Source organism: Lolium perenne, chromosome 3 (genome assembly GCF_019359855.2).
Source record: "Lolium perenne isolate Kyuss_39 chromosome 3, Kyuss_2.0, whole genome shotgun sequence".
Taxonomy (NCBI): domain Eukaryota; kingdom Viridiplantae; phylum Streptophyta; class Magnoliopsida; order Poales; family Poaceae; genus Lolium; species Lolium perenne.
In genome coordinates this window covers 43,040,880-43,053,870 of record NC_067246.2, presented here as the reverse complement: position 1 = coordinate 43,053,870, position 12,991 = coordinate 43,040,880, and the positions used below count along the sequence as shown (strand labels likewise).

Here is a 12,991-nt window from a genome sequence, read left to right as displayed (position 1 = left end):
TGGAAATGTGGTTTGAGTTAGTAGAGATTGCACAAACAATTACTTTTTCGAATAAAGAGGACCAACATATTTGGAAATATGAATCAAAAGGTGTTTATTCCTCTAAATCTCTATATGTTGTCATTAATTTTAGAGGAATTCAACCAGTTTTTTTTGCCTTCTGTTTGGGATCTTAAAATTCCACCTAGACTGCAAATTTCTCTATGGTTGTTATCTCAAAACAAGATCATGACCAGAGAGAACCTTAGACATAGGGGTATACAAAAATCTTTGGTTTGTAAGCTTTGTAGTGAGCTAGAATCTGTTAAACACCTGTTCTTTGACTGCCTAGTATCTAGATTGCTTTGGGCTGTGTGCAAGCGATTTTTGATGTAGAAATTATTGATTATTTATCCCTTGCATCCAAATGGCTTTGCAATAAGAGATTTGAGCAGTTGAATGTTGTTTCATCTGCTATTATGTGAAGCATTTGGAACAATAGGAACCACCTGGTGTTTAAACAGAAAAACTTGGCTTTCTATAAAACATGTGCGGGGCTAATCCTATCATACCTAAGCAATTGGCAGATCCCTTTCAAAAACCTGGAGTGGGGTCTGGTGGAAAGCTTCAAAGCTGCCCTGGTGAGAAAACTGAAGATGATGCCGTCGCTGATGCCGGACTGAAGTGCAAAAGCACCCGGAGGAATCTGACATCATTCATGTGGTGATATGATGAGGCATGGCTTCCTAGGCGTGAGGCTGCTGTGTTTAGCTTAAATATATCGTGGAGGTGGTGGTTTTCTCTGAGTTTGGTTTAGCTGGTTAAAACTGTCGTGCTGATCTGCATGCTCTTTTCCCCGGGATCTTCTCAGGTGTTTAAGAACCCCAGTCTAACTGGTGGGCTGAATCTTTTTTTATTACCTTGTTGTCAAAAACGCTGTTATGTTTCATTTTCAATAATGGAGCTGGGGTTAGTCTAAAAAAACAAACCTTAGTGTTTCCTGTTGTTAGTATTTAAACATCTAAACATGTAATCGACCCCCTGTGACTGTTATTTGTAGTCTCGTAAGAAAAGGGCTGTGAGTATGAACCGCCGAGTAATTTGAGCTGGGATATCCACAAGCACATGCAACATCGTGATCCGAACCGTGACGTCAGCAAAAAGAATTTATACGTATGTGCTATATTACGAAGAGAATACGCAGGCGGTACGCCGCATTCTGGCGGGGTCGTACGAGGAAGAATGGCCGAAAGTCGTACATGGCGTACATGGCGGCTCGTAAAAATTAATTATTTACCCCAATGAATCTCCCAGAGCCAGCCACCACCTCTGAGCACCGTCCTGCGCCGCCGGAGAACCTCGCTACAAGCAAGAAACGCCCGTAGGCCGTAGAGACAGGTAGCTGCTGCACCAGAAATGTCTGATCTGCTGTTTGAGTGTTGATCGATCAAGAAGCGCGGCCGCTCTTCCGGTCCAGATCCGACCGGTTCAGCTGGGGGAAGCAGTATGGCACCCCCCGTGGCTGATTCCGTCTCCGTCGACGGCGCCCAGGCTTTGGTGTGAAAGAATCGTAAGATGTGTGCGTCCCGACGTGCCTCGTCGGGTAGGGTTCTTCTCATTATATATGGGTACAATTACAAGTCCTATACGTATACGATACGTATACAATTTGTCTATTCTAACACCCTCCCTCAATCTCAACTAATGAAAGGTTGAGATTGCGCTTACAATGCTCATACAAAGGTAAAGGGAGTGGTTTAGTAAAGATATCAGCAACTTGATCTTTAGACGAGATAAACCGAATCTGAAGTTGCTTCCGAGACACACGCTCACGAACAAAGTGAAAATCCACCTCAATATGCTTCGTCCTCGCATGAAAAACTGGATTGGATGACAAATAAATTGCACCAATGTTGTCACACCACAAGACTGGAGGTCGATGTTGGATCACACCAAGCTCTCTCAATAAGGATTGGACCCAAACAAGCTCAGCTGTAGCATCAGCAAGAGCTTTATACTCAGACTCAGTGCTCGATCTCGAGACGATGAAGCGTTTCCGTGCACTCGAGCGATCAAATTTCCTCCATAGAATATAGCATATCCCCCGTGGATCGCCGATCATCCATATTGCCAGCCCAGTCAAGATCGGCAGAAAGCCGACGGTAGTGTGGAGGGAGAGGACCGAAAATGCAAGCCACAATGAATAGTGTGACTCACATAGCGAAGGATCCGCTTGACGAGACCAATGAGGTGTACGAGGCTCATGAAGGAATTGGCAGACCTTGTTAACCACAAAAGATAAATCCGGCCGTGTCACCGTGAGATACCGAAGACCTCCAACAATCTTTGCGATCTTGAGTGGCCTCCTCGGAGAAAGCGCATCACCATCCGAGCTGCACGTACGTTCGTAAGATGCCATAGGAGTAGTCACGGAGCACACTTCAACATACCAGCGCGTGCAAGCAGCTCCAAGGCATACTTACGCTGCTGAAGAAGAAGATGACCAGCTGAAGGTGATGACACTTCAATACCCAGAAAATAATGGAGAGCACCAAGATCCTTCACAGAAAATTCAGACCGGAGCTTGCCAATCAATCTGGGAATAGCACCTTCCAAGGAGCTGAGAACAATAATATCATCAACATAAATCAATAGGAAGATGGTCACATCCGGGCGACGAAGAATGAACAAAGACGTGTCTGCCACTGATGGAGAGAAGCCCAAGGAGCCAAGGACGGAACTGAGACGAGCATGCCAAGCACGAGGAGCCTGCTTCAGTCCATATAGTGATTTGACCAGTCGGCAGTAATGATCCGGCCGAGAAGAATCAACAAAGCCAGGAGGTTGCCTCATGTAAACCTCCTCATCCAGATAACCATGGAGAAAGGCATTCTGAATGTCGAGCTGACGAAGGTACCAGTGGTGAGAGAGAGCCATACCAAGTAATAACCGAATGGTAGCAGGTTTCACCACAGGGCTGAAAGTCTCATCATAGTCCAGACCATAGCGCTGTTTATATCCCTTAGCAACCAAACGGGCCTTGTACCGCTCAATAGAGCCATCAGCATGAAGCTTGACTTTAAAAATCCATCTGGAATCAATCAAATTAACACCAGGAATAGGAGGAACTAGTCGCCAAGTGCCAGTATCCTGTAGAGCTGAAAACTCCGCCTCCATAGCATCACGCCAGTGCGGAATACGCAACGCTTCTTTATAATCCCGTGGTTCCTGAGTATGCTTCGATGCAGAATAAGCCTGAAGAATGCAATTCCAAGCAACTGTACCGTCAGTGCGCTTCTTAGGCTGTTGAATACCTCGACGCAGGCGTGTCAACTGACCCGATCGGCGGGGAACAGAGCAGCGAGACGAAACAGGCGGTGCAATTTCGGGCGAGGAAGTAGCTGTCGCTGGCGAGGAGGCGAGCGGTGTCGCTGTCCGGGAGACTGGGGACACAGGCGTCGGAGCAGCAGGGGACAACAGGCCATCATCAGCGGACACGTTCGACACGCGGGAAGCAGGAGTACGCGCTGGTGTGCACGCTGCGTCGAGGGACCCATCAGAGGACATGCCAGGAACAGCGATCGTGCGCGTCGCGTGCGGCGCGTCCGGTTTCTCCATCGCGTCCAGGGATCCAGCAGGAGACATGCACGGAGCAGCAGCATCCAGTCCAGACTCGGTTCTGTGCGTGTCTTCACATGCAGGCATGCAGCTAGAGGCAGAACCGGAGGCATTGCATGCTGGGGCTGCTGCATTGCATGGCTGCACACAGCCCGAGGGAGAGCCATGCATGGGCTGCAAGCCATGCATAACCGGAGCAGTTTTATCGACGTCCCGTGGCGGCGCGTGCGGGATTAAAATTTCTAGTCGACCTCCTCGTCCAGTACCTGCACCATGGTTAGCAAGCAACGGCGAGGCATGTGCATCATCCATAAATTGGTCAGCTGAAAGTAAAGACGACTCCGATATAGGTGGTAGTGTATGTGAATTGGGAAAATTGACAAAGGGAAAAACATTCTCGTCAAAGATGACATCTCTAGATATATAGACTCGATTGGAGGGAACATGGAGACATTTGTATCCTTTATGAAGAGAACTATAGCCCAAAAACACACACTTCTTAGATCGAAACTCAAGTTTATGATCATTATATGGTCGAAGATGAGGCCAACAAGCACAGCCAAACACCTTAAAAAAGGTGTAGTCCGGTGTTTCCTTGAGAAGACGCTCAAGAGGAGTTTTCATATCGATTGTGCGACTAGGGAGCCTGTTGATGAGAAAACAGGCAGTAGCAAAAGCATCACTCCAGTAGCATAAGGGGACAGACCCATGAGCAAGCAAGGTAAGACCAGTCTCAACAATGTGACGGTGCTTACGCTCGGCAGTGCCATTTTGTTGGTGAGTGTGAGGACAAGACACACGGTGTGAGATGCCCAAATTATGAAAGAAGGGGTGAAGTTTCTCATACTCACCCCCCCCAGTCAGTTTGGACATGAATAATCTTGCGACTTAACAGGCGTTCAACATGATTCTGAAACTGAAGAAACACGTCATAGACATCAGATTTACGCTTAAGTAAGTAGAGCCAAGTGAAACGACTATAAGCATCAACAAAACTGACATAAAAACGATGTCCACTAACAGAGGTTTGGGCAGGACCCCATACATCGGAATAAATAATCTCTAATGGAAACTTTGTTACACGAGTAGACAAGGAGAAGGGTAACTGATGACTCTTCCCTTGCTGACAGGCATCACAAACTGACTCAATCTTATTGGACTCATGGATGGATGGTAATTCATGACTACGAAGAACATGTTGAACGACTTGTAATGCTGGATGTCGTAGACGACGATGCCACATATCACGGGACACCTTGACGCTGCTAAGTGCTTGCTTGATGATAGGAGCTTTAATCTCATAGAGACCACCACTGCAACGACCTCTAAGAATGGGTGCCCGCGTGTCCCGGTCCTTAACAAAAAGATCATGAGGATGAAGTTCAATGAATACATTATTATCAGAGGAAAGTTTACTCATAGATAACAAATTACGGGTTGCTTTAGGAACATGGAGGACACGATTAAGGGCTAGAGACCTAGAGGATGGAGTAGGTAAAGTAGCATGACCAATATTATGAATGCGCATACCTGAACCATTGGCTGTGTGAACCTGGTCGGTGCCGTGGTAGGGCTCACGGGAGGTAAGCTTGTCCAGCTCATGAGTAATGTGATGAGTGGCGCCAGAGTCTGCATACCATGCCGGGTCTGCAACCTGAGGAGCGCCAGAGGAGGATCCATGGGAAGCAGTCATCGCCATGGAGAGTTGCTTCTCGGTGTCGCGCCCATCATTGCCGATGCCGAGAAAGTCACGGTTAAACCGCTTGTAGCATCGAGAAGCAGTGTGACGAGGGACTCCACAGAGCTGACAGACGACACTGCCACGCCCAGCAGTCGGCTTAGGAGCCGCGGGAGGGGGCGCCGTCTTTGGCGGTGGAGCAGAGGGTCGGGGGCTGCCACGAGCAGTCCATGCAGCGACAGGTCCGGCGGGAGTGGAGGCAGCAGCGTGCGCCGCCGGATAGTGAGCAGCACCTCCGTGAGTGCGGCGTTGCGCCAGCTTGCGCTGCTCAGTAGCCTGGAGCTGCGAAAACAGGTCGCGAATCTGCATAGGAGTGGTACGAGCATTGACCACCTCGAACAGGGCATCATACTCTTCACCGAGGCCGGCGAGGAGAGAAGAGATAAACTCATCATCGCGGAGAGGCATCCCAATACTGGTCAACGAGTCCGAGAGGGACTTCATCTGATGGAAGTAGACATTGATGGTCTTGTTGTCCTTCTTCAAGTCAGCCATCTCTTGCCGGAGGGCCGAGGCACGAGCAATAGATGTCGACGCAAAAGCGCCACTCAAGGTCTCCCAAGCCTCGCGAGAAGTACCGGCGAACATGATCATACCCAAGACACCCTCCGTCATCGAAGAGACGAAACCCGAGAGGATTGCCTGGTCCTGCTGAATCCAGTGCTGGTGCGCCGGGTTCGGCTGTTGGTGTAGACCGCCGGCGTGGCTGACGACGACATGAGGGTCGGGGCAGACGAAGGATCCATCAACATAGCCCATCAACATATGGCTGCGGAGCAGCGGACCAACCTGAGCACGCCAAAACATGTAGTTATCGCTAGTGAGCTTGATGGTGATAGCCGGCGCGATGGTGACAATGCTGGGAAACGCATGGTTGTTGAACGGTCCGGCGCCGTAAGACGGCGGCTGCTGCGGCTGAGGCGGAAAACCGGGCGGCGTGCTGTAGGGCATGGTGCCAGTATACGGCAGCGATGGCGCGCCGGCGGGAGGCAGCAGCGGCGGCCGCGGAAACCCGAGTGCTAGAGGGTACGTGCCAAGCCCGGCCATCTGTGGGTAGTTGTGGTAACCAGGGTATGTACCAAGCCCTGCCATATGTTGCATGGACGCGGCCAGGGAATCTGAATACCGTGATGCATCTGAACGAATTGAAGCCATCGTGGTGGAAGCAGATGGATTCAGAGGCAGGACCGCGCCAACAGATGAGGCCACGGGCAGAGCCGCGCCTGGCGGGATCGCGCCCGGCGGAACCGTGCCGGCGGGAGCGCCCCAGACGGAACCGCGCCAGGGCCGGCGCTCAGCGCGAGCGATCCGGCGACCGAGGCCGCGGGCGGGACGGAGAGCCCCGCGGAAGAAGCGGACGTCGAAGCCGTGGAGTCGGCAGACGTTCCGGACGCCATCATGGCAGCGACGAGCTGTGACGGCGACGAGCTGCGGAAGCGGAAGACGGCGGCGCGAGAACCCTAGGTCAGGTCGCGGCGTCTGATACCATGAAAGAATCGTAAGATGTGTGCGTCCCGACGTGCCTCGTCGGGTAGGGTTCTTCTCATTATATATGGGTACAATTACAAGTCCTATACGTATACGATACGTATACAATTTGTCTATTCTAACATGGTGGTCAGCTGCTTGACGGACGGGCAAGAATGCATCAGAGTTTGCCTGCCGGAGGGTGCTCTGGTAGTGGTAGGTGGAGGACCGAGCAGTCGCATTCCTTCCCCTCCTTCCGTGGATGGGCCGGCTCGGGCGGCGGTATTCGCAGCCTCCGTCCAGAGTTTGGTAGCCGGAGAAGGAACCCTCCCCACCCCGCCTGCCGTCGGTGGCGAGCGGCCGTTGGTGGGTTCTGTTTCTGTAGGATGTAGGGCGGCCGTCGCGACTCCCCCCGCGCATATCCAGCCGCCGGTGAGGGACGCTGCTACTTCATCGTTGCCACCTCGCGCGGTACCAGCAGGCTGGAAACGAAGGTAATTTCTGCACACAGCTCCAACATTATGCCTGTATGTACACCCTTCTTGAATAATGTGGACGCGGTGAATCAGGTTCCATTGCTGTAGCTCGGCTTTCTGTATTAGATCCCCGGCCAGTTCATGTTGATGTAGTAATCTGTCCAGACAAACAATGATAGAGTTTCTGAACATGGTCTAAGTTTTTGGCACTCTGTTTTGTACATATCTAGGCTGTAGTGTCCTAATTCCCTTTCCTTGAACTACTACCTGTGACTACCAATTTTTTGTTGTTGCCCAAATCCATGCTCACACATGGATAGATAGGTCGGCCGCCTGATTTCTTTAGCTAACCCTCGCACATGTCAGCTTACCTCGGCGTTGTGTTCGGTTATAACAATCGTACGTTAGTAATAAAAAAATAGGGTTATGGCAAAGATGAACTGTTATTGAATATCTTTTTGTCCCGTCATCTTGACTCCACAGGCCTCGGGGACCTGCAGTCCCGGACGAGCGACCTCCATCGGTGGGGAGGGTCACTGCTCTAGAAGCATCTCTGCGTGGCTTCGCTGCCAGACAGACAGACGTGATTGTTAACCCGACGATGGGCACCGTGTTCGATTCTCTCGCTGAAGCCTATGAATTCTACAACATATATTCATGGGAGAGCGGATTCGGTATAAGATATGGCAAGAGTAGGCATAACGTCCGGGGATCCAAGTGCATGCAAGAAATAGTTTGTGGATGCTCAGTAAGTTAGTTCATGCCTCCCATTATATTTATTTAAGTAGATCAGGCTTACCACTTACGTACCGTACTGAATTGAGCATGCCGCACTTTGTATTCATACGCGGGTCCATTTGGGGTATCCTAATTTCCTGTGAGCCCACTATTTTATTTTTATTCTGTCAACAGGGCAAGCCGCCAGTGAGGGACAACAGTGCGTCGAATCGAACAAACTGCCCTGCACTCGTTCGGTTACTGAGGACCGACGACCATGCTTGGTTTGTTAGTGAACACCGGGTGTCTCACAACCACCCCATGCTAGGCACATGTGCGGAGAAGCTCCACTGCCCGTCGCATAAGCATATAGACAAGTACACGAGGGATCTGCTTAAGCAGCTTAGGGAGAACAATGTTAATCTCAGCAAAGTGTATAGCATCATTGGCAGCTTGTTTGCCAGGATGGAGAACGTCCCTTTCACGAAGAGGTGCCTGCGGAATTTCTGTGGAAAACTTAGCAGAGAGCAGGCCGACGATGATGTCCGGAAGACAATGGAAGTGTTCTCTCAAATTGGTGCAGATGACCCAGACTTCTCTTATGTGGTGGAAGTGGACAAGGAAAGTAAAATCAAGACTCTGTTGTGGTCTAATGGGCGGAGCAAGGTACAGTACCGCAACTTTGGGGACGCAATTACATTTGACACAACATACAGGACCAATCTGTATGATATGCCATTTGGGTTGTTCCTTGGGGTTAACAACCACTTCCAGAGCATCATCCTGGGGGGTGTTCTGATGAGGGAAGAGAAGATTGGTAGTTTCAAATGGGTGTTCAGTGAATTCGTGAAGATGATGGGTGGTCGTCATCCACAGACTATACTAACCGGTACGCGTAAAATCCGTATGGCTTGCTCACTTCGCCGTCTGCTGTCCCCAAATTGAATGGACAGATCATACCTTCTTCTTATAAACCTATCCATTTTCCTTATTTGCATATGTTTATTTTCCGTGCTCTCTTAGATCAAGCGCGTGCCATGGAGGTCGCAATTCAGCAAGTACTGCCTGGTACAACACACCGGTGGTGCAAGTGGCACGTTTTGCGCAAGGCTAAGGAGAGTCTTGGGGCTCATTACACAAAACGTGGAGAATTCCAACCGGAATTTCACAAGGTCCTAAATGCCATGCTGACAGCAGAAGAGTTCGAATCAGCTTGGCATATTCTGGTGGAGAAGTACAAGCTACAGAACAACACATTCATGACTCAAATTTTCGAGGTTCGTCACAAATGGGCCAAGCCTTACTTCAGCGGCAAGTTCTGTGCGAGGATGACCAGCACTCAACGAAGTGAGAGTGCCAACCATCTTCTCAAAGGCTACGTCCCGCCGGGCTGCCCGATGAACTTATTCGTTAAGCAGTACATGAAAATCCAGTTTGACAGGGAGTCGGAGGAGGGATTCCAGGAGAAGCGGACGCGTATGGTGAGATGTACTGCTTTTTCAATTGATTTCTCGTTGACAGTTATGTTGTCGTGTACTCAGAGTTGACGGCTTTTTTTCTTTTTATCGTCAGGGCGGTGTGGTGCTGAGGTACAACCTACCGCTAGAGGAACATGCAAGCAAGGTGTACACCAAGACAATGTTCGAAATGTTTCAGGGTTTCATGTACAAAGCTGGCAGGTACATACTTGTTGAGGAAATGCAGGGCCGAATTTATGCTGTGAGGCATGTCAATGGTGAAGCCCGTGAGAGGTGGAGTAAAATTGAATACACCGTCGCCGTATCTGCTGACCGTGGCAAGTTTAGCTGTGAGTGCGGGTTGTTCGAGCACATGGGCATGGTCTGCTGTCACATCTTAAAGGTTGACCCCCCGTTTTTTTGCTTGCTGGTACCGCGTGAAGTAGATATCCGCTGAATGCCGAACAAACTAGAAGCTTTGCACTTGTACAGACAAACCCTGATAGTGAAGTGTTTTTTTTTTTGGCTTGCAGGTGATGATGGCACTAGACGTGCAGCGTATCCCAGAATTTCACATTGTCAAGAGGTGGACGGTTGATGCGAGGGATAACTTACCGTCTCATTTACTGCACTACCAAAAAGACCAGGGGTCGAAGACATCATCTTCTTTCAGGCACTCCGCCTTGTACCTCATTGCTCTTGAGGTAGTGCAGTTGGGTGATAGCAATGTGGCTGCGTTTGAACGGGGGATGGACATTCTACTTGCTGCGAAGGTTGAACTGGCTGGTCTAGCAGCGGTCAAGGATGGATTGGGCCTGACTGAGAGAGCAACGGTGGATGCACTGGTTAGGCGTGAGCCTGAAGATGGATCGCTTCCCACAGTTCTAGGAAGGACTGATTTTGGACAGGTTCAGCTAGAGCGGGAAGCACCACCGACACTGGAAGTGGCTGCAGATTTGATTGCGGTTATTAACCCACCCAACCGTAGGAAGCGGCCGTGTATGCCAACGACCGGACGCGACAAGCCACCGTACGAGGTTACAGAGAAGCGTTCTCGATTTTGTAAGATACAGGGGGAAAGGACACAAAAGCACCACATGTCCGAGCAGAGGAGATTTGCCGAAGAAGCAAAGGCAGGAGCAAAGATGTAGCAACTGTGGAGTGACTGGTCACAGGAAAACTAGCTGCTGCAAACCGTTGGCCCCCTTACAGATCCCTATGGATATTAGTATAATATAAAAATGTTTGGGTTTGTTTGTGTAATCTTGTAATTGTTCTCAGACATTTGTTGATCGACAAATGTATTGCATGCGTTGGAATAATAAACCAGTAGTGGTGTCGTTTGTATTCAGAACCGTGAATGTGTGCGGCTGCTAGTCTGGATTTTGTGTTGCGTACAGTAAAACTGTCAGCTGGCCCTCGCTCTCCACCAGCTTGCACTCTTTTGCCGCGGACGTCATTTACATGTTTGGGATTTCGATTTAGATCGACGCGTTGGTCTGGATTGATTAGGGCATCTTTAACGGGGCGACCAAACGGAAGCTAAGCGACTGTTTATATTCGTTCGGGTCGAAAATCCGTCTGGCCATGCTTCAGTGGGCGACACAAAGTGATCGTCTCGTACGACGCGACGCAAACACGGTCCAAATATGTGACAGGTTTTTATCGCTGCGGTCGCGTAAAGTGACCGCGTTGGTTGCATCCGGAGCCGCTAGACATTGACTAGGTGAGCAAAATAATTCTTCATTACAATTGATTGGCCAAAAGGACCATCTTTACAGAGAAGGTTAATCGAGTTAATCTTGTGCCGCGCACGCCGGCAATCGGACATCTCGTCCTGCTTGCTGCGGCGTTCGAGGGTCTCGAACAGAGAGGAGTGCCATTGGACTCTCATCGCTGCCTCCTCCACCACCTCCGCCAACACCGCCTTGGCCGCTGCAGCCTCCTTCGTCGTCGCCGCCTCCACAACCGCCATGTGGGCGTGGTAGCGGGCTCTGTCCCTAGCCACCGCCACCACCGCATCGTCCCTGCCGGCGATAGTGTCCGCCAACTCCCGGTTCTCCTGATCGACCCGCGCGGGAGAATGTCCCCTCCGTGCGAGCGAATCCAGGTCGGAGCACATGCACCCCCGAGACATGGCGACCGCATAGCTGTGGGCTTCCTCCTCCGCTACCCAAGCTTGATGGCGCTGGGTCCCAGCAAGGGTCTCGAACGACGTGACCAGAACGTTATGGTCACCGGAGCACTCGAAGCGGCTGGGTACGTCCTCCTCGTCGTCGGTGATGTCGTGGATGACGGCGTCCGCGGGTGGGGCCGCCGGCATAGGAGGCGCCACCATCTCCGATGCGCCTCCGCGAGCGCCGCCCTAGCCTCGGCGAGCACGGCTCTGGCTTCGGTGATTTCCGCCCTAGTGGCCATTAAGAGGCGCTGACGCTCTAGCGCGCGCCCTCCCACCTCCGCCTCCGTCGTCTCCAGGTCCAGCTGCTCGACCTGAAAGGCGTCGGCTGCTAGCTGCTCGTCCTCCTCCAGGTGGACTTGGCGGCACATCTGAATAACCTGATCCCAGCTAAGGTTGTGCTCGGCCATGGATGGATTCTAAGGTTTAGGTTGAGGTGTGCTCGTCATCCCCGCCGGTGTTCCACAATATATAGCCATGGCGGGGCGGGAAACATTGCCGTGCAGGTTGTTTTCCGCGCGCGTGAAACACCCGCGAAATGCGCCAATCTGTTGGGCAAGCGCGGGAACAACCGTTGTCGCGCGGAACCAGTAATCGCCGGCGGCAGGCCACGATGGGATGTTAAACCACCATTAACGACTTTGGCGATGTTTACGCTAAAAAAGGGTCCTCACCGCTGGAGATATCCCCGACGCGAACGGTCATCCTGTGCCGCATGACATCCGCGAGCAGACGCAAACAGACAACGGACACTCAAATGCGTCGGTCAGCTGGACATGTCCTTAGGGCATCTCCAGAACAACATGGATGTTACTAAAGACATGGATGTCTTCTCGACAAGTGTCGTACCCTTTGATCACTTGTCGACAAGTCATGCATGTCGAGATGTGACCAAAGGGTACGACCCTTGTCGACAAGTGACCAAAGGGTACAACATGAACCATGTAGTGAATGGATAAGTGACCAAAGGGTAGAACAAATTACCATATCACTCATGATAGTGAACTTAGAAGTGTTGGAAATATTCAGGTCCTCTTTAAGTGTTGTCAAAAATCATTCTCATGAACTTGTGCACTCAACCTCCACTAAACCCATTGCTATTGGATAGATACAATCATTAGGATCTACTCCTACAGATGTGAGAAGTACTCCTTTGTATTTGGTTTTTATATGGCAGCCATCAATACAAATGAATGGCCTACATCCCTTTAGAAATCCTCTGGTGCAAGCATCATAAGACCAGTATAATGTTGGCAGGTGTTGTTTTGGTTCTTCTTCTCCACCTTCTGTGCTAGGTGTTGCTGACAAATAGAACTTTGAGCCATGATTTGAAGTAGTCAGTTCCTTACCATAATCTCTTAGA

The 12,991-nt window shown here is 50.6% G+C and overlaps 1 protein-coding gene across 1 annotated transcript; it reads left to right on the top strand.

Annotated features, from left to right (window-relative positions):
* The first annotated feature begins 6,953 nt into the window (after nt 1–6,953).
* Nucleotides 6,954–10,806, top strand: LOC127339323 (protein FAR1-RELATED SEQUENCE 5). The gene is made up of 6 exons (XM_051365188.2): nt 6,954–7,296; nt 7,762–8,026; nt 8,191–8,884; nt 9,019–9,476; nt 9,568–9,855; nt 9,986–10,806. Exons 2-6 carry the CDS (start codon nt 7,880–7,882, stop codon nt 10,601–10,603), a joined length of 2,205 nt encoding a protein of 734 aa, XP_051221148.2. The 5' UTR covers nt 6,954–7,296; nt 7,762–7,879; the 3' UTR covers nt 10,604–10,806.
* Nucleotides 10,807–12,991: the final 2,185 nt, after the last annotated feature.